Source organism: Meriones unguiculatus, chromosome 6 (genome assembly GCF_030254825.1).
Source record: "Meriones unguiculatus strain TT.TT164.6M chromosome 6, Bangor_MerUng_6.1, whole genome shotgun sequence".
Taxonomy (NCBI): Eukaryota; Metazoa; Chordata; class Mammalia; order Rodentia; family Muridae; genus Meriones; species Meriones unguiculatus.
This window is the reverse complement of record NC_083354.1, coordinates 102,220,261-102,243,048: the sequence shown is the minus strand read 5'-3', so window position 1 is coordinate 102,243,048 and position 22,788 is coordinate 102,220,261. Positions and strand designations below refer to the sequence as shown.

The 22,788-nt window shown below is 39.7% G+C and overlaps 1 protein-coding gene across 1 annotated transcript in view; it reads right to left on the bottom strand.

The window, feature by feature from the left end:
* The window catches only part of Mrps28 (mitochondrial ribosomal protein S28), a 109,055-nt gene that overhangs the window by 77,293 nt on the left and 8,974 nt on the right, over window positions 1–22,788 (bottom strand). Inside the window, exon 2 of the mRNA XM_021632365.2 lies at window positions 7,938–8,119. Coding sequence (XP_021488040.1) covers window positions 7,938–8,119 — 182 coding nt within the window. The remainder of the gene's footprint in view (window positions 1–7,937; window positions 8,120–22,788) is intronic.

The window sequence follows — 22,788 nt, the reverse complement described above, 5'->3', positions numbered from 1 at the left end:
GGTATGTTCTATCTCTTTTGAAATAGAGACTCAATTCAAATTTTTATTTTCTCTTTGCCAATAATACACCTTGAGAACTTGAGTCTTTGAAACATTCACAATATATTCCACTCTCTATTTGACCCTATATATTTCATAACCTGAAATAGAAACAAAGACTGGGAAATTAGCTTGTTTATTCCACCCCAGTGTCAAACAAAAGTACAAGTAACATTCAGGGCACGTGCAAGTTACCTTAGAGCTGCCAATCATGCTTGTTTTGAACCTCTTCGATTTTCAGAGCTGTCAATCATGTATGTTGTGATAGAGATGCCAGAGTAGAGATGATGCATTAAGAGACACAACCCTCATTTACACATTATTAAATAAAAGGACTTTTTACTTATACAACTGAGCTGTAGGGTTTTAAAGAAATGCTTAAAATTCCTGAAAAATGAAAACATAATGATGAAATAAAAAGGTTTGTAGAATTTGACAAAGCAATAAGCATTGATGAACCATGGAGCTTGTGTACTTTGGTAAAGACATAAGTGTTTTTTGACTGGTAACTACACAGAAATTGAATGCCCAAAAATTAGAACGAGAGAATCAAACCAATCTTAATGTGACCAAACAGACAAAAAAGTCAAACAAACTAACAAACACCCTTCTGCTCTACCTCCCCAATACAACACCACCCACCACCTACCTTGTAAGTGACATCTGAAATGGAATACTGTTCAAAACCCACCCTCTGCCTCCTGCATTACTAGTCATCCAACAAGACCAGTCTATTCTCTCCTTTGCTGAGGCCTTCCTGATTTTCCCACTCTCAGACTTTATTCACCATCATTTCTTTGTAGTAGTTTCCTCAATGATTTAACTCTACCACTTTTCTTTCAGTAAACACTCCACAACTCTTCCAGAACGATCTCACTGAAACCCAAATGGGATCCATGCTACCAGTTAAAATATTTCAATGGCTAATTGCCACCTTCGAAACACAGCCACACTTAGAGCAGCACATGTACCCCTCAAAACCTGTAACTGCCTGCCTGCCACCCCTCTCATCACATCTCCTTAGCCAGGTTGACTAAAATACCTAGGTTCCCAGGAGGGACTCTCTCAGTTGTGGTGACCAAATCTCTTGTTCTCACTCATCCTTCCTCACTCATTTCAGCAGCAACAGCCTCCCTGACACAAGCAATAAAGATCATGACCCATAGTCTCCATTCCTGGAGAATGTAATCAAAAGAATGAACATGAATGGTTTTCAACTTTCCTAATGCTGTGACCATTTAATATAGTTCCTCATGTTGTGCTGACCCCAACCATAAAACTACTTCACTGCTAATTCATTAACTGTAATTTTGCTACTGTTATAAATCCTGTTATAAATAATGTAAATAACTGTGTTTTCCGATGTTCTTAGGTGACCCCTGTGAAAGGGTTGTTTGACCCCCAAGGATATCATGCTCCACAGGTTGAGAACCACTGCTCTAATACCTACACACTTAAAGTTTGCTGGACTCAATGAACAATTACACTATGCCCTGTTTGTTTAAAATTAAATGTTTTGCAGGTATATTCCAAAGTAACCAAACTAATCAATATCATAAAGCTATTCTTTAGGCTTACTAATCTTTTAAAGGAATTTCATGATCTAATTACAAGTTCACGGTAAGTATCTGCACTATCTAGAATACAATAATCCCATCTTATTTTTCCTAGCAGTCCTACTGGAGGCTTTCAAGTTTCCCCCATGACAAATGTTCATGTCCCAAACACTCAGCACCTTGACTGCTTCAACAGACAATGCTCTCATATGTGACAACCCCAATCAAGGTCTTCAGTGACCAGAGGCAAGCCCTATACCAGCTACACTTCATTCATCAGGAAGTCACTTATCTGGTGACATCAAGTGTTCCCAGAAGCCAATGAGAACAAAGCTAACGAAGTTGAGAAGCTGTCACAACACATGTTCAAGCTCATGTGCTGAAGTGTGTGCATGTAGAGAAGAGGCTGCTAGCTCCTTATTCAGGAGCTGTTTGGATTTTAAGCACAACAAATTTGGTGACCAAGTTCTCATGTTTCAGCGCACTGAAGTAGGAAAATGCAGATTTGAAAGAGCAGAAATGGACTCATAGCATAAAAGGAGAACTGAAACAAAACTACAGAACTGGGGGTTATTTGGTTACTGAGCACTAAGTCTACTTGATATCTGTATGATTATAAAACATATAAATTCATATTGATAAATATGATGTTAGGACATAAAAAACATAAAAGATTAAGTTTTAGGCCCAATGAAGTTCAAAGATGTTACATTCTACAAAAAGCACTAAAGAATTAAAAATTAAGTATTACATGTATATCAGTAGGCTTCTGTTCTCTGCCAACTAAACTGCATTTCTAAATAGCATGAGGCATATTGACCCTACCTATCACTGTTAAACATAACCAATTCCTGTTATTAATGGCTTCACTAAAATTAAAATCTTGATCCATCCTAAAAAGCCTGGGCCCACTATTCATTATCCACTGACAACAACACTGTCAAAATGCGGAATACCATTTCCTTACTTCAGAATGCTACAACAAAGCCTCAAAAAATGATAGCCTACACACAACACATTCCTCATATTTCTGAAAGGTAAGCAGTCCAGGAATGGGCAGCTGAGTCAGTGTCTGAATCCTCAACTAGTAGAAGGATCAAGCACTAACGCCACTCATGAGGGAAGCACAAGACTTAAACCCTTACCAATAGCTCAACCTCCTGGTAGCATAACACTGGTGATTGTTTTGTCATTTGAATATTGGAACACACACCCGCACACCCGCACTGAGACCACAAAATCCATGGCCAGCATGGCCGGAATACTCTAAGAGACTACCCTGTATTCTTTAGCATATCTGTATCTACCTTTCTCACTAATACGGTGCTTCTGGTGTCCCTGGTAGAAAAGTACTGCACAGGTGAAACTATCTAAGTTTTGACACATGCGTGATCTTATGTATCGTGATCTGGAAAGCAGCAAATTCTGGCAGAAAACCATCAGGGACCTAGATTAACATAGAGCCCTGGGACCAATCTGCTTTGTTAACTAGTAATTGTGTAACTGCAGCAGTTATGCCCAGAGATTCATTTCATTCATTTGGAAAGTAGCAACTGTATACATTTTGTTTCTTTTGAGCTATTCACACTGGGACAAATCTATTAACTGTGTGCACAGTGTGTGCATATAACAAGAAAAATACCTAGGAAAAAGAGAGTAGGCAGATACTGAAAACGGTACTTTGTCTAAATCACAGCAGAAGCCCTCTGCTCATGAACAAATAGGAGGAGACTCAGACAAAAGAGACAGATATGCTGTAAAGATGAGAAGCAAAAGCAAATCAACTTAGACACAACACAGAACTCCGGCTTTGTGTAAGAGGCCTCCAGAGAGCTCTGCCCCAACTTCTTTTCATAGCCATGCCTACACTGTAAGACTTTTTATGCCTGTCATTGGCCCTATAAGGACCACCAGACAGAAAGACATCTGTGAAGCAATACCTTCCAAATTTTACAATCTTTTATTCACCTTTTGTGTGTATGTATGAGTGGAAGAGTTTAAGGGAAGGTCTTACACTGTGTCCCCAGGCTAGTCTGGACCTTACTATGTGCACCAGACTGACCTTGATCTTCTGCCTCAGTTAGACCAAGTGCTGTGTTATAGGTGAGGACTGTCAATCTTAGCTTTGGATTTCAACCTACAAATATTCTTGTTCAACCAGTTCTTTAGAAAACTCAAACTCTGGAGTCTTTCAAAATCATTAAGATTAGCTTTCATAGCAGGGTATAGTGACTCATGCCTGTAATCTCAGCATTTAGGAAGCTGAGGCACAAAAGACTATGGTGAGTTCCAGGTCAACATTAGCTACTTAACAACACCCTATCTCAAAAAGCAAACCAGCCAAACAAACAAACACATAGGCAAAGAATTAACACTGATTAACACTGATGAGAACAATAAAAAGGATATAATGGGGCTCAGCACAGGCTGGGTCAGAGCATGGGTTGAGCCTTCAGAGGACAGGCTCAGAAGTACTGAGAGCTGAAGGAACTCTTTTTCTTAGCACTTTCTATTCCCAAACAACCCCTAAAGCCTTTCTGTAAAATGACTTTTGGTGCAAAGATTAGAAACCAAATATTTAAAATATAATCCAATAAAAACTAATTTATATATATATAATATATATATATATATATTCCACATGTAAATATTAAAATAAAAAAGCTAAATCTAGGCTTGGTGACAAACACCTGTAACCTGTAACTAAGCATTTGGGTGCCTGAAGCAGAAGAATCATCAAAAGTTCATGACCATTCTGGGCTATAGCTGAGACACTGTCTTAAGAAACAAGACAATAGTGCGTGCTCACGCTCACACGCTCACACGTACACACACGTATACACACGTATACACACACACACACACACACACACACACACACACACACAAGGCGAGGCGTGGTGACACACACCTTTGATCCCAGCACTCAGGCAGGCAGAGAGAGGCGGATCTCTGAGTTTGAGGCCAGCCAGGTCTACAAAGCGAGTCCAGCACAGCCAACGCTAAACAGAGAAACTGTGTTTTGAAAAACAAAAACAAAAACCAAACACAATGTAGCTTATTAAAGGCTGTTCAACCCATTGGAATACTGGATTCAACAAAATAGTTTTCAATCCCTATCAGTTTTTCTAAGTCTGAAACACCATTAAACGTATTTGCTAAGATAATGATAAAGAAGTTAAACATATATCTAAATTTATGTTACCTTGACTTTGGTTCTCTCTCACTATATCTTCCCATTCTTTAACTGCTCTAAATTAGAATGCACACAAGCATCCAAATGAAAGGCTAGGGAGGCAGCTGAGCAGTAGAGCACTTGTCTAACAAGTACATGCCAGTGTGGGGACAAGCAATCCCCAGCATGCAGGAGGGAAGTCCCAATACGGGTAAACATGGTTCTCTGAAAGTACTGAAAGAAAAAGGGGGTCAGGATGCATCTAATGAATATTAAATACAATACGCATGCCCTGTCTGCAGTGACGAACACGTGCCATTACAGGAGATCTGGTGACTCAGAATCTGCCCATCAGAGGACTGACACTATGGAAGCAGGATGAAAAGACCTTTCAAAACCATAATTCCATAGCAAGCTACAGCATCTCAACACACAGGGACTACAGAGGTGAGGTACTGCCCATTTCCGTGAGAGTGACAAAGGTCAGGCCACTGCTGGAAAGCTCCCACCCAAGTGTTTTGCATACAAACAGTAATGAAACAGGGCTGAAGCAGCAACTACACAGGCCGCACACTTTCCTACTGTACTTTCAAAGTGGCAGACACATATGTAGACCTACAGTGAACTACAGACTTCTAGAAAGAACATTCCTACACACATGGAGCAAGAGACCTAATGCTCGGGGGATAGTAGAAGGCCTCACGACACAGTAAAAGCTGGACCAAGACAGTCTCTCCGAACAGTCTCTCTCTTCTAAAGCATGTTACCTACTGTAGGCCGCAGAAGAATCAAACCCTCCAGGGCACAGTGACTGAACTGAACTTGGGGCACACTTAGATATATTACTCCAGTCCACAGAACTGGGAACAGAGTTTAAGCAACCGTTTCTGTCTGTCCTTTGTAACAAGGTCCTCTGAAGGCATTTTCACATCTCCGTCAACACAGGCTGTGAACACAGGCCTTTTCTCACTGCTGTTATTTTCTACTCTTCTGCATTTTTCGCCATATTATCCCTTTCTGCTTGTAGAGTTAGTACTATTTTAAACTAATTGATACATGTATCCCTCTTTCCCATCTTAGATGGAATCTTTATTTCACAAGTATAGAGAATGGTGGTTTTCACTTGCTCTGTCAATAGTTCTGGCACACTGAGGAGTCCAGGAGTATGACTGAGTTAACAGGTGAAGACACAAATTAGCCTATCAACCCTTGTCATGATCTTTGCAGGTACTTGGGAAGTTAAGTAGATATTTCTGGAGGTAGTAACTGGTTATTGGACAGAGGCTCTGTGGAAGCAAGAGCGGAGAGACAGCTACTGCAGGTGACTACAAAACCAAGACACGCACACATTCAACTCTTCAATACAGAAAGAAGGAAGAAGCTCTAAAAACTAGACATCTTATTTGCAAAAGCACCGTGAACGGCTCCTCCCATTCACTCAAACACAGACAGAGATGGAGGTCGGGCTACGTGCGCACTCATTCCTGTAAGAATGACTACTAGTGTGGTGTGTGGACAGTTTTACATGAAATTTTAAGATTTAATAAATAGTGCAACAGATTTTAACATGTAACCATTTAAAGCTACACTAGAAAGAAATTCAAAACATACTATGTTGACACTTAAAAATTTGCCATTTAGTAAATAAGGAATAAGAATCAATTCTGTAATTCTGAAATTTTCTATTCAAGACATGCTGAAGACATTCTGAAATATTATGTTTAAGAAAATGAAATAATGGCAAAACAGATGTTGTAAAATTTTAATTAAATGAAACCACTATTCATATAGAATTATCCATGAAAAAATATTAACAAAATTCCATCCTTATACACCTATACTCCTAGCACTCAGGAGAGGCAGGGTCAGGAGGGCTGCTACAAGTTCCAGGCAACTTAACTAGACCATGCTTTAACTAGAGCCAGAGCCAAGTGTGGTGCTCGCCTGCAAACGCAGCACTCGGGAGCAGAGGCAGGCAGATCTCTGTGAGTTCAAGGCCACAAAGGAAGTCCAGGACAGCCAAGGCTACTCAGGTTGTCTCCAAAAAACGGTCTCAGGTATTTGGAAGTTACAATAAGTTTGACTGAACAGGGAACTATGTACTGAAAGGTAGCAGCAAAGCTGACTGTAATACCTGATTTGCCACAGCAAGATGATATAAACGGAGACAAGAGACTTTCTCTGTTACAGATATACCTTCTATTAATGAAAAATGCTACTGCTTCTACCCACAAAATTTAGGATGTCTGAGGAGCAGCTTTAGAGGACATATATCCACCTCTGCTCCCCCTTAAGATTTCAGTAATAACTATTTGCTACATCAGATTCAGGGAGGGGAGAAGTCATTTCCTGCAGTGTGGACCCACTGGTGACCTTCCCAGGCTCCAATGTGTAATTAATATACACTAGTTATATAGAAGGTCCTGGTTAAACTTAAGTGAGTCACACAACAAAACCAAAAGTCATCTACCTGAGCAAGGGTCCAGCAGGAAGGAGTGTGTTAATAGGGATGGAAAGGAGGTAAGAAAAATCAAAATGTATCATATGTATGTCTGAAATTATCAAAGAACAATGTTAATTTTTAAAAAACCACCTGTGTTCAAAACTCCTTTAAGGTACATCAACTTTTATGAATATGGTGCACACGCACACACAGACACATAAATGGGCAGAAGTATGCATTCACATGTGTATGGAGACCAGAAGTCAACATCTCAACATTGGGTGTCATTTCTTTTGTTTGTTAGTTTTGTTTATCTTTGTAGCCCTGTCTATCCTAGAACTCTTTCTGTAGACCAGGCTGGCCTCAGTCACAGAGATCCACTTGCCTCTACCTCTCAAATTCTGGGATTAAAGGAGCACACCACCACTGCCAAGCTTGGACGTCATTTCTTAGACACTGTCAATCTTATATTCTTTTTTGAGATCAGGTCTTTCATTGGCCTCAAGCTCCTCCAGGTAGGCTAGGCTGGTCAGGGAACCCTAGAAATGCACCTGTCTCTGCCTCCCTGGCACTAGGATTACAGGTGCATGGCACCACGCCTGGCTTTTGTGGGGATCCAGGGTTAGAACACCAGTCCTTATGATGGCAGAAAAAGCAACTTACTGATAGTCATTTCCCTACCCCTATGAACACTTTAAAGTCACTTAGGAACAATTCTACTTACTCGCCATCCACATTTGGTCTTTTACATACACAGTGAAACTTGCCACCAAAATCTATGTATAGATCATCCTCCACAATATGAAAGATCCGTCCAATGACCAGTCTGTCCTTGGCAGGCCCCATCTGTGTCAGTGGAGAGTGTCTCAACATGGACGCAAAGGATTCCACAGTTTTTGGAGGCTCCTAAATATGAAAAGAAAAATTTATATACATCAAATCTATCAAAAAGATGAGGGTAAATTCAACAGGGACTTAAAGAACAGACTTCAGAAAACCATTTGCTATACAATCATACTGTGCAGAAATAATTCAAGACTAAAAGTGGAAGTTTGCTCTGGAAGACATTATAGTCTTCACTTCCTCTTCCTCCCTTTGCTTCTCACAAAAGAACCAGAGGAAAGGGACTAGTAGAGGAGAACCAGACGCATACAGCCATAATGACTCTCAGAAGCCCAGAGGTGAGGAGAGCAGGGATGGTGGTGCTCTCAGAACCCGGGCTCTCAAACACATGCAAGGAGAGCACACTGACCTCACTCCCAGAACTGACCATCGCAAAAAAAAAAAAAAAAAAAAAAAAAAGCCTATTCCAGAGAGTTGCCTCACTTAAAATAAATGACTGGCTATTCAGTTAGAAAGGACTAACGGCTTTCATCACAATTTGTCTGAACATGAGTTCTTGTTATAGAATAATTCTAAACAAATTGGGGTTGTCTTCAAAAGCCCTCTTTTTTTCTGACATAAGCTTCTTCAGAAGCTTATCTATGACTACAAATGTGTTTTCTAGTCATCTTTAATTTGAGTATGCAATGTGTGTATAGATGTTGGTGCAAAATAAATACAAGCTTTCTATTTGTGAGGGCAAATAACTGAGGAATATTAATAAGTTGATCTCAGTAGCTCCAACTACCCTGAATTATGAATGAGTTTTACATGTTACTCAAGGATTACTAATCATTCATGCTCCTTCAATTACACTATACATATCTTCAATTACACTACATTTGTAACAGAATTTTAATGTGTTTCTCTGAGGATTACAAATTCAAATGCCTGACCCTGTGAGGGTCCCTGGGAGGGTGAGAAGCCAAGCTGGTGAAAAGAGTCACCACTCAGCCTTTTACATGTTGAAAAAGAAAGAAAGCAAACAAACAAACAAACATACACTCCATTTTGTAAATGAAACAAAACATGCCTAAGTTGTTGAATTTGTCTCATGGGCTATAATATTATAAGCAAGATAGTTGGCTGATGTTGAGTCCCGCAGGTGCTAAAGGCAGGGGCAGGGGGACAGTTTCTGGAGATGATCTATTGCAGTATGAAGTAACATGACAGGAAGGACTCCTTAGCAAAGAAGGTCAACATAAACCAAAGCTCTGGACGCTAGGGTGGCCAGGGGCACATCCCACCAGCTTATAGCTCCTCAGAGTACAATAGTAAAACTCCTCAGAAAAGTATTTTTAAAAGCAGGTCTTTCAGAGAGACAAGGGAAACGTACATTCTAGACCAGTGGTCCTCAATCTTCCCAATGCTGCAACCCTCTAATACAGTTCCTCAACCGTAACATTTTCATTGCTATTTCATAACTGTAATTTTGCTACTGTTGTGAATCATAATATAAACATCTGTGTTTTCCTGTGGTCTTAGAAGACCCCTGTGAAAGGGGTGACCGCCACACTCGAAAGGGTCACAACCCACAGGTTGAGAACCACTCACTGTGCTAGAGGCTCAACACTAAGCAGCCCCAACTGCACTCTAGAGATAGAAAAGTCACACCAAGTAAGCCATGGGCAAGAAACAAGGCAGCCACCATAGTCCTCTGCTGGAAGCTGCGAAGCCACCCATAGCAGTCACAGGCAGAGTAACTGGGAAGACCAGAGAAATATCCACGCAGGATCTCAGTGCTCTGCAGCCAGGAGGGCCCCACCCACACCGCCTTACTTTCTATTACTCCACTCTGCACTGACCCCCACCAGGTTTCTTCTTTTCGTTTTCTTTCAGCTGACTCGTTAGAGCCATAGCCAAAGTAAACAGAAGAGCCTGAGGTTAAACATCTACTTAAAGCCTCTTCCTAAAATCTACTCTCCTTCATAACCATGAAGAGATAGGTCTGGGCTAAGGGCAGTGTGGCAGCAAGTGGCATGTCTCCCTTGGGTTTAGAAAACAGTGTGCTTGACTGTTTAATAAGGATTCCTTTGGGCTGGCAAGATGGCTCTTTGGGTAAAGGCAGCTGAATTCAATTCCTGAAACCCACTTAGGAGAGCTCCAGCAAGTTGCCCTCTGACCTCCACAGACAAGCTGTGACGTGTCTGTGTGCACACACACACACACACACACAGAGACTCCCTTAATATTCCCTTAATATTTTTAGTAAATCTGTTTTAAAATATTGCATTATACATTTTTCTAAAAGCATAATTATTTTTAAATCAAATGGAAATTAAACATTTCTTTCTCTTGTGCTACTTTTGCTTTTACCACATTTATGCACAAAAACATCCTGGATCATACAATGGGGCAAATGTGTTTTCAATGAGCGAAGGATTTTACTGCAACCCTAAGGTTCCTGTCTCAACACCTAACTCTGTTCTTATGCTGTATATTCATCACTCACTGACTTTTGGAATTCATTTTAGATAATCAGATAAAAAACATAGTCTAGAACCATCTCTAAATTCCAGGGGCCCAAACCAAGCTATATTCATCTAGTTGTCAAGTGGTTTCTAAAAATATCAAATGTGGCAACTCCCACAATACATTCCGACAAGAGGAAGTCCTGTTTAAGTGTCTGAAGCAACACTTGGCTCCTTGCATGCTGGCACAGCTCACTGATGGTGGACACACTGTCAACTGCTAGTCTGCCTTAGAACTCAGTGAGTGAAAGAAAACAGCACACAAAGCTCAGTCACAGAGTGGGTAGAGGGAAGGCAGATATCCTGGAATCAATTGTTTCCTCAAAAATTGGTTAAAGATTGGGGCTGGGGAGATGGGTCAGTAGTTAAGAGCACTGTCTTCTCTTCCAAAGAACCTGGATTCAATTCCCAGCACCCACATGACAGCTCACAACTGTCTGTATCTCCAGTTCCAAGGGATCTGACACCTTCACGCTAATGCATATAAAATAAAATTAAATAAATTAATTTTTAAAAAATTGGTTATAGAGCTTGGCATGACAACTCATGTCACCTGTAACTTCAGCAGCCATGGCAGCAACAACGTCATGAGTTCAATATCTGTCTAAGCAACTTACTGAGTTCCAAGATACCCTAGATTACAGAGTGAAAAGCTGTTTCAAAAAAAAAAAAAGGGGGGGGTGGTAGGGAAAGTTGGCTATGAAGCTCAGAAGTCCTATTACTCTGTTGTACTTTGTTTCTTTCTTAGAAGACTGAAAATTGGACAGACCTACCTGGATAAAAAGGGAGGAAAGGTGAAGTGGTTTCAGATACAGAAAACAGTGCAGTCTTCCTTCCTTCATTTCTCAGATAGAAACTGACTGCTGAGTGCCATCGTTGTCTGAGTGTGAAATGTCTCCTGTTACTGTTCAAGGTTGTGGAACTTCTAGGAGGGGAATCTTGCTGGAAGTAGGTCACTGGGGGAAGGTCTTGGAAGTTTTATTAGGCCAGCCCCACTTCCCGTAGGCTCTCTGTTTCTGTTCTGCTCTATGTAGGGAGGTGAGGCGGTTCCACGTGCACACTCCTGCCACCATGGAGCTATCTGCCACCACACCATCGCCTTCTTGATCAACTGTACCCACTCAAAATATGAGCCAATAATATGAGCAGCTTATTTCTGTAAGCTGCTTCTTGCCTGGTATTTGGTCACAATAGAAAAAAAAAAAAAAAAAAAAAAAAAAAAACCCAGAAACAACAACAACAAAAGTGTCTTCATATGAACTATGTGAGAGTAGAAGAACATAGAGTTAAAGCAACGTGACAACAAAAGTATAAGGTCCAAACAGTTGCTGAAAGCATTAGCTATTCACACTTAAGTATGAAGACTCTTGTACCGCCCACAGCAGCGGTGGCTTAAACATCTGTAAGGAGCTGGGAGTCAAAAGTGGACTCTAAGTAATGGAATGATAACATTCATTAATTGATAAGGAAGCTTTGTCAGCAGTATGCAAGGTACACTGGAGGAAAGGAGGAAGTTAGTTTTATACATTTGAGTTTTATTACATAAGCCTACATAAAATTTCAGGAAATGCTGGCCAACAGAGCTTATGTAAACACTGTATCTATGCCTATGTCTAGATTCCTATTAACACAAACATAAGCATGTTTAGTAGTATACAGCCACAAATCCCCCAAATTACACCAAGTACTAAGTGTATTAATTTTAGCCTTGAACTATTTTTTCTACACATTATTTATAATAAAAACTCTACAATACAAAGAATATCGTTTTAATATGTAACATATATAGTGTATATGTAACATCACTATCACGTTTATGAGGACATTTACTACACAGCTTTAAATCAAAGGCTAGTAGTGCTGAAAAAACAAAAACATGAACTAGTACAAGTACTTGTTTAGCAGATGAGCACTAAGGCAACAGAGGAGAGCATACGGTAAGGCCAGAAAGATGCTCCCCAAAGGTTATAAATTGAACTGTAAGAAAACTGCAGGCCAAGAAGAAGGCTGGGAACCCCAATGGAAGGCATCTAGAACAGGATAGAGCTCCTGGGACAGGTACAAAAGCACTCTAACAGCTGAAGGTGAGCTGGGACTCACTACAGTACACACACCTCTGAGCAGAGATTTAAGATGCTAATGAGACATACAATGCACGAAGTTCTATGTAGTTCTACATAGAACTACATAGAACTTTCAAGGAGAAAGCACATGCTACGCAAGTGAGCCAAAGAAGTCCACACTATGTGGCATAAACCCTTCCGCCTTCATATGGTGTTGCTGTTTAAGCCCCCTTTCTCTGCTTGGTCCACTCCCACTCCTTGGGAATTTACTGTGCCTCTGCTTCTGTCCAGTTCCTCACTTCACCACAGGAGAGCTTCTAAAACTCCTCTGGAGGTGGCTATAGATAAGTCACTCAAACAGTGCCTAGAGGAAAGCACTCTCAAAAATTAATTTTAAAATAGAAATTTAAATTTCTTATAGACTCCACCCAATTTTATCAATTAACCAGAATAATAACACACACAGACACCAAGGGAACATTTGGCAATTTCTGGAGGTATATTTGTTAGAACTGAGGGTACTCCTGGAATATAATAATAACAACAACAATAGAAAGACTACATTATCTACATGCCTTCCAAGATAGCTTCAGAGAAATTCTTTAGCGAGAAGAAAATTTGTACAGGTCAGAAATTTGGATTAAATAAAGGAAATAAAAGAACACTAGAAAACGAGTGAGTGTGTAAAAAGTAAATTCTATTTCTCTTACTCTTCCATGAGTCTATCTAACAGATAACACCTTGTTCACAAGCACAAGTTTATCAATGACACAGAGGTCAATTCCCTACAACAATGCAACAATCCTATCCATCTATGGCAAAGTCTCAGCAGCCCTAACAGAGCAATGAGAGTCAACACATGAGGCAAAGCTGACAGAACTACAAGGGCAACTGGATAAAGCCTCGTTTCCTCAGAGATTCCAACACACCCACCACTGGAAACAGACAGGTCCAGCAGACAGAATATGGTAAAGATATGGGAGAGCTCAGCACCACCAACACTCAACTGAACGGAAACACAATCGTCGAGATGATTTCATGCCACAACAGAATATATTCTTTTCAAGCTCATGTGGAATGTTCACCATGTTAGACTAACTTGTAGATCATAAACACCTTCCCAAATTTAAAGCAGTACTTAGCTGGAAGTGCAGACACTGATAGAATGCTGCCTAGCATTTGCAAGACCCCAGAATCACACAATGGGATAGAAGAGAGGGGAGGAAGGGAGAGAAGATAGCAGAAGTAGAAAAGAAAGAGTAATCATATAGTATTTGATCTCAGACTGCAACAAAATTAAACTAAAAAAGAAAGTTCAAAACTCATATAGTACTTGGATAGTATATTACATATTTCTTTCCACACAAAAGGCAAAGTAGAACTCTCAAAAAAACTATAAAAGTACTTTGAAGTATTTTTAAATAAAAACAGAACTTAGCAAACTGTGTGCCATGCACTGAAAACAATGTTCTGAATGTTATGGGACTGATATCCATGATCTGAATGTCCAAAAAGCTCTAAAATCAACCACCTAAGCTTCCACCTTCAATTAAATATAGAGTAAACATAGGAAAAAATAAAATTTGAGAAGAAAACAGTAAAATTAAAAACAAGAAGTCAATAAAGAAAATGAGCACAAACAAATGTTGTTCCCTTAAATATTCTGATAAAATTCTAGCCAGGCTAACCAGGACAAGGCCATAAGGAAGTGAGCAGGGAAATGCCCAACAGTTAAAGAAGACCTGAGCTCAGTTCCCAGAATCCATGTCAGGAGCGGCACAACCACTTGTACCTCCAGCTCCATTATGAATCCAATGCCCTCTTCTGGCCTTCACAGGCACCCATATACACTTACGCAGACATACAAGTAAATAAAAATAAAATAAATAAACTAAACAGAAAGAAAGACACTACTACTAATGCAGTAGCCCCAATACTAATGGGGAAATGCATTCCAAGAGTCTCCAGACACTTAATACTGCAGAGGGTACCACATTCTAACTACGCCAGACTTTCCTCTACAGATACATTCATATGATGAAGTTTAATTTAAAAGCCAGACACAGAAATAAGTTAAAAATAATATTTTAGGGGCGGGGGCAAAAGGGGGAAGATGAGACTGGAAGGAAAGGAGAGAGAGGGCTACGATTAGGATGTAAAGTGAATAAATAAATAAACTTTTATAAAAAGAAAAAACAACAATGACTAGGGAAAAAACAATAATTAAGAAAATATAATAGCCATAACAATGTAGCTACTATTGGAATTATCCTTCTCATTGACCACAAAACACACGAACCACAGAAGGTGAAACTGTAAACTTGAGAGGAACAATTATATTAAAAACAAGAGGGCGCATCACTGCAGATTCCAAAGATATGTGAGGATAATAAATGAATGTCATGAGGAACTCTGTGCCCACAAAATTGATAACCAGGTGAAATGGACCAATTCCATGAAAGACATCGTCCACCAACACTCACACAAGAAGAAACAAACAATTTAAAGGCCATAATCTATTAAAGAAACCCAAACAATAGTTAAGATCCTTCCAAAAGAGAAAGCTCCAAACACATATGAATGTACTGGCAAATTCCTCTAAACATTTAAGAAAGAAATTACTCAAACACTTCATAATTTCTCTCAGAGGACAGAAAGGAAAGGGATACTTCACAATTTATCCTTTCAGGTCATCATTACCTTAATGCCTAACCACACAAGGACATTACAATGAACAGAGAGCTATCTTCAGTGAATACAGACTAAAATATCTATAGCAAAATAACAGTCAACTAAATCCAACAACATATAAAAAGAATTATATACCACAACTAAGTGTGATGTGACAGAGTCAACATACAAAGATCAATTAATGTAACCCATCAAATCAATAGACTACAGAAAAAAAAAATCACATGGTCATGTCAACAACTGCAGAAAAGGCCTATGACAAAATCCAACACACAGTCATAGACAGTTTCACTAAACTAGGAATAGAAAGAACCTTTTCGACTTGATAAAGAATATCTTCAAAGACCCCCCTCAGCTATCATAATCAATGACGAGAACATGAAGCTTTTTCCCACTAAGCCGTGAAAGAAGGTAAAGTGATTCCCCAGTCTTGGAAGTTTTGGCATTAGACTAGAAGTCTTCACTAATGCAATAACGAAACAACAAGGCATACTACAAAAAAACAAAAACAAAAACAAAAACAAAACAAAACTGTCCTTACAGGTGGCATGGTCATCTATGTACAAGGTCTTAAAGCTCAGCAGGACAAGGAAGGGGAGCTCAGCTAGTAGATGGCTTGCATGTACCATGCCCTGGTCCATTCTTTGCACCATATAAACTGGGAATAGTGACACAAGCTTGTAATCCCAGAGCTCGGGAGGTAGACTTAAAAGGATCAGAAGTTCAAGTCCATCTTTGCCCACATAAAGTTAAAAGCTAGCTGGTGTTGCTATTTTAATGTAAGGTAACTTAATCCTTGGGAGAGGAAAAGTCAGCCTGTGCTACATGAGAGCCTGCACAAAATAAAAATAAGTAAAATATCAATAAACAACCCTGTTCCCCTGGGAGTAATAAGTGATTACAAGCAGGTTTGCAGGGCATCAGGGTCTGTCAGAGTAGCCATCGTGCTTGATGGGCATATAATTACAAAAGCCAGGCTCACATTTCTCTGTCTCCCCTCTCACCCTCCACTTCTTACCAGTCCCCCTTCTCTCTTTCTCCGGACCCTCTCTCTTTGCCCTTCTTCTCCTTCCTCTCTTTGTCTAACTAGACAGATGTGACTAACTAGAAGTTAGGTCATGCAGCTAAGTGCATGGAATTTTACTTCCAGCTATTCTACAAAGTGAAACATTTTCCCAAGCAAGACCAAATGTTTTGCTGTAAGACTTTCTGTAACTCAATCTGTACTATACAGTTTTTCTAATAACACATAGCACATTTAAAATTTATTATTATATTTTATCTTCTTCACTATACTCCAAGATAAAAGAGCTATCTGTGTTGATCACTATTAAAAAAGATAATCATGGCACATAAAAGACAAAGAAAAGTGGTATATTCACTGACTATCCTAAAAGAGTCTTTTAGAAATCAATGTCTATTCCATCTATGGTATCGTCCCTCTGAACAGTACTCAATCTTTGACACACTAGTCAAGAAAAAAAAGAAAGAAAGAAATCTTCCCCAGAGAAGACCCTCTTTATAGTCAGCAACAGTTACTGCAGACTCAAAATCCTCAGAGTACTGAGAATAAGTAACTGCTCGGTACTCAGCCCTAAACAGGACATTTGTTATTATCTCTCAAAGGCTCAGAGAACACACAGAAGAAGAAACAATGTAAGACCTGGAGGGCGGAGAAGGGTGCTATGAAATGCTGGCTTCTAGGCATGACAGCATCACTGTCTCATGAACTCGCAGCAGCTGTGCAAGACTCACAGGGTTCCAGAGACCGAACACAGATCACCACACCTGCATGTCAAGTGTCTCTAGTGAGCCATGCTTTCCAGCCCCACACATTAAATTTAAAAGTTAAGTGATTAGCCACATCTTAAATGCTCAATTGCTGTGTGTGGAGAGCTTGCTACAAGACATTTCTACCATCCCACAAAGTGCTGGGCAGATGGCTCAGTTCAGAAAAATTCTTGCTGTGAAAGCATGAAGACCTGAGTTCAGCACAATGGGGTACATCTATAACCCTACTGATTATAAAAGTAGAAATAGGAGAATCCCTGCGGTTTATTGGCTAGCTAATCTAGCTGAATTCAGTGAATGCAGGGTCAGTGAGAGACCCTGACCCCAAAATACGATGGAGAGCAATCGAGAAAGATATTGAATGCTAGCCTCTGGCATCCACATGCATGCACATATTTACACGTCTCACCTACACACACCCTCCACAGTACACATATATACACAAAAAAGACTCTAGTAAGGAGAGCCTGTGTTAAAAAGTTTCAGCAAACTTTCAAGGACAAGAAAGTCCAGTCTTATAACAGACCAAGGTACACAAAAGAACTGTACTACCTGTCAATTCTTTTGTGTTTGTTTGTTTGTTTGTTTGTTTGAAACAAGGTTTCTCTACATAGCCCTGGCTATCCTGGACTCACTTTGTGGACCAGACTAGTATCCAACTGAGAAATTCCACTGTTTCTACCTCCCAAGTGCTGGGATTAAAGACCTGTGCCACCACTGCCCAGCTTATCTGTCAGTCCTTATCAACAAACACTGGAGTGACATGTAGCATTGACCTTCCATGTACCATATCACAATGAGAGGAAAACAGCATTGTTCCAGGTCCTATATTAAGATGGGCTTGCTACAAAGAGTTTGTAAATACAGAATGTCAGTGGTAAGTGACTGGCAGTAACTTTCAAGGGTCTGCTTGTCTGGCTGAGTGAAAGCTATACTAAATGAGGTTGAAATGCCCTCCTCAGCCCAGTGAAAGCACTCAAAGGGCCTGGAGAGGATGAAATGCTGGAGTGGATCACCTACTTAAGAGCTGCTCACCTGCCCTTCACAGTATCCCCTCACCAAGACAAGGAGACACTGATGGTCCTGAAGGAACATGTGCTGTGGTGGCTCTTCTAGCCACTGTTAGGAGGCAAGACTAGCAGTGGGAACTGCTGTAAAAAGGGCTTCCTGAATTCAAAGGACATGGCAAGGAACAGCAAAATGGGTCATCAGAGTCCCAGAGCTCAGTGACTATCAAGAGTCTAATCTTCAGGCTCTCTGGTTGCTTGATTATACTGTTCCTGGAAATTAAATGGATGAAAACACTCTCAATTTCATGAAAAAAAGTCTTGGTTTGAGTCACAAGTGAGTTTCATGGCCTACTCCTCCCCACAAATTGAACCAATTTCCAAACTTTTCATTTCTTAAATGAAGAGGAGTTCATTCCAAGGCCCTGTTGCCTGAATATGGGAGACCAGTATGGGAGGAAATTATCTAAAAGGAGGAAAGAGGAGGAAACAAGAGCGGGTAATGGGGCAGGGAAAAAGAAAGATAAAAAGTATCCTATATATATAGGATATACATATCTATATAGGAGATATAGGAAATATAGGTAAGATATATATAGGAAATATACATATGGGATATACATACTTACATATATATGTGTGTGTGTGTGCATATATATATATATATATATATATATATATATATGGCATGATATGAAAGCAGAAGCGAGAGGAAGAGACCATCAGGGATGGTCTGGGAATTGGGGGCAGGAGGCCAAACAGGAGCAAAGTAAGATATATGTGTACGGAAGCGTCATGTTGAAATGCTAACTATTTATACTATCAAGCCTCTTCCTCACTTTCTCAAAGAGAGCTATGGTTATTGATCAGGGTGACTGTCCACTGAGTAAGGGAGAACAGATTTTCAGAGCTGAGCTGGCATTAATTCCTGGACAGACAAATCCCTCCAGTCAGAACAGAGGTTGTCGGAGAGCACAGCTCAATGCTCCCATGTACCTACTCTGTGGCTATCTTCTCATTCTAGAATGTATCACTGTAATACATACACTTGGTTAACTGGCAAAATATCAACACTGGTTCTGATTTGTGGACATAGAACGACTATAATAGGGAAAGCCAGCAGAAGACATTAGAACAGTAGTTCTCAACCTGTGGGTCAGGGCCCCTTTGACAAACCTCTATCTCCAAAAATATTTACGTTATGGTTCATAACAGAAGCAAAGCTAGGCTACTGTTATGAAGTAGCAATGGGCCACCACAACATGAGGAGCTGCATTAAAGCGTCACAGCATTAGGAAGGCTGAGAACCACTGCCCTAGAATGTCCCATTTAGCAAGTAAACTAAAGGCAGTTCTGAATTCCTTGGAAGGACTGCTGCCACTGCTGCCAGCACAAAGGACTTAGTAGATCCATGTATACAGGTCCTACCTCATTCCCATGTCTACATGGCCCTGTAGAAAACAGATGGACTTACAGGATGACAATTTATTATTAGAAACTTAGTGGTAGATCCAACTGTAGCTACTGTTCTCGATATAATTTCAGGGCTGGGACAAATCTGGAGCATCTGGCAGGCCACTACTGATCTGACAAAAGCTTCCTTTTACTGACTCTGGAGTAAAGATCATATACCTCATAGCTCTCTAAGGTCTCCAGATCTATGCTATAACCTGAGCCTTAGGAATTTTACTGTCAACTTATTCCGCTGGACATCATTCTGGTGATGGAACATTGGGGTAAGGAGCTAAACTGTGCTACAAAGGGAAAATTCTAAGTTTAGTGATCTGAGACATAAAAAAGTTCCCCTTTTTCCTAGTAGAGTCACAATAACTAGTGTGTCCCACTAATGTGTAGAGGCAACAAATACATTTTGATCTGTATTTCTATCCTTTTTACAAGTTACCCTCAAACCTGCCAGTTTTAGTGGACCCATATGGTGACTATGCTCAGCCCATGGGCAGTGGCACTACTAGGAGGTGTGGCTTTACTGGAGGAGGTGTAGCTTTGTTAGACGAAACGGGCCACCATGGAGGCAGGGCTTTGAGTCTCATAGAGATGCTCAAGTCTGGCCAGTGTGATCCGGAGCCTCCTCCCTGCTGCCTGTGGAAGATATCACCTCCTGCTGCCTTTGAATCAAGATGTAGAACTCTTGGTGATTCCAGCTCTATGTCTACCTACACACTGCCCTGCTTCCCACCATGACGATACTGGACTAAATCTCTGAAACTGTAAGCCAGACCCAATTAAATGTTTTCCTTTATAAGACTTGCTTTGGTCATGGTGTCTCTTCACAGCAATAAAACCCTAACTAAAACAACCTAAGAGCAAGAAAAGGTTTTACAACAGATCCAAGTGTTCATGCAAGCTGTTTTGGTTCTCGGGCTGCACAAGGCAACAGATATAGTGGTTTCTGGAAATGTGCTGCAGCAGAAGTAAAGAATGGAGACTTGAACAGGTCTCCAGGTGACACAGAGTGCAGAACCAAGGAGAAACTGAAGGACAGGGGAAAGATCAGTAGGCAGAACTCTGAGCACTATACCCAGGTAGTATTTAAGCTTGGAAAGAGAGATGGCTTAAGCTGATTATGCAGATTATGTAAAAGCAGTGAGGAGTTTTGCTGGATGTGCAGGAATTCAGAAGGAACATGATGGGAATAATAGAAGACAAGGCACAGGAGAGATATAAACAGATTTATTTGACTGGAAAGAGAACGAAGATAAGCTGGTGTTATTCCATTATCCTTCGCTATTTTTCAATATTCATTCATCTGCTGATGACACCAGGCTGTTTCTAAGTTCGGGCTATGATGAATGAAGCAATGAATACGGATAAGCAACTGTCTCTAGTAAAAAACAGAGCCCTGTGGATATATGCCCAAGAATTGTACAGCTGGATCTTCTGGTAGACATACCTGTTTTCAGCTTTTTGAGGAACCTCCATACCAACCCCCACAATGGCTGCTCCAGCAGTCCCTTTTTTCCACCTTTGCCAGTATCTATTAACACTTTTTAAATTTTAAAAATCTTTTGAAAATTTAAAAAATTTTAAATTAAGAAATAAACCTGCTATGAATATTTGGGTTTCAGTTTAGGTTTTATATAAACATTTTGCTTTTTAACATTTGTTTGAGAAAGGGTCTCATGTAGTCCAGGCTGACCTCGACCTCCTTATACAGTCAAGAGTAACCTTAAATTTCTGGTCCTCCTGCCTCCACCTTCCAAGTACTCCACCAGCCATACTGTAACTATCACTATTCCTTGTTCATGTAGTGCTAAACAGAAGCCAAGGCTTCATGCACGCTAGACAAGGACTCTACCAACTGATCCTCATCCCAAGCTTGAAGATATGTTTTCATTTCTCTGAAATAAATACATCTAGTTTTCAGTACTCCTTATTTCCTCGGGAGAACTCAACTGAGTCCAACTAATCTATTTGAATAGTCAGAGTCAAGACAGTTGATTGAGCTGCAGATCCCTGAAGACCACTGACAACTGCCAGCAAAGACTCACTGCCCATTCTACCAACAGTGGGGTCCACAACCTTAAAAAAAAAAAAAAAAAAGACAAGGATAAAACCCAAACTGAATCAATACTGTTTACTTTCAGTTCCCAAATCCTACAAATCAGGTTGTGCTCAAATGTGGTTAGTTTCTTTTATTTCCTCTGTTAATTAATGCTAATAAATAAAAACAAAGTTAAAGACTATAATGTAACAAAAATGAAATTTTAATCTAACCCTTAGAAGAAAAAAAAAACAACAACAAAAACATCAAAAGAAGATTTTGCAAGATTGCTAGGCAAAAATATGGGTATAAGAAAAGACCTACAACTAGAGAAACTAAGACTGAGCTGAAAGTCAAAAAAGGGTCAAAATGGGTCATGTCATAAGACCACCCTTTAAATATAGCATGTGCTAACTATAAATCATATTGCCTTTCTGGAAATGCGCTGCTTTTAAACACATTTTCAGTGTTGATAAAAGCCTACTCCCTTGAAGACGTCTATCTACTTTAATTTACTATTTCATTGTCTTAATATTCACTAGCAATTTTCTCTAACATGGAAATTAATATATCAGAAGACTTTTATCCTTAGTAACTCTTCAAGAATCCTATAATGTAAAGAAAAAGGACTGGCATCATGGTTAGAATCTGAAACATTTTTCAACATTCCTTTACAAATTTAGGAATTTTTTAAATGTCTAATTTCAATAGGAAACTGGAAAGAGAAAAAAAAATAAAATTGGGAAGGTAAAATTGAAGCATATAATTTTAATATTATATTCATTTAGTTAACTTAAAACATATAAAATAAGCTCATTTCTCCCTTTATATTGAAACAAATCCTTTGGTATTCTGACAAGAACTCAATGACAAGAACTCTATCATGAACTGCATATTAAACAAACAAACAAAGCCCTGGAAAAATCACAGGGTTTTTTTTGTTTTGTTTTGTTTTGCATTAGTTGGTTGGTTGGCTGGTTTGGTTCTTTGAGACTTTCTTTCCCTTATTATGCTGAAACTCACTATGTAGACCACGCTGGCCTTGAACTCATAAAGATCTACCTGTCTCTGCCTCCCAAGTGCTAAGATTAAAGGTATGTACCACCACACCTGGCTAAGTATTTTCAAATTTTAAAAAATGTATATATGTATATATGTATAAATTTTT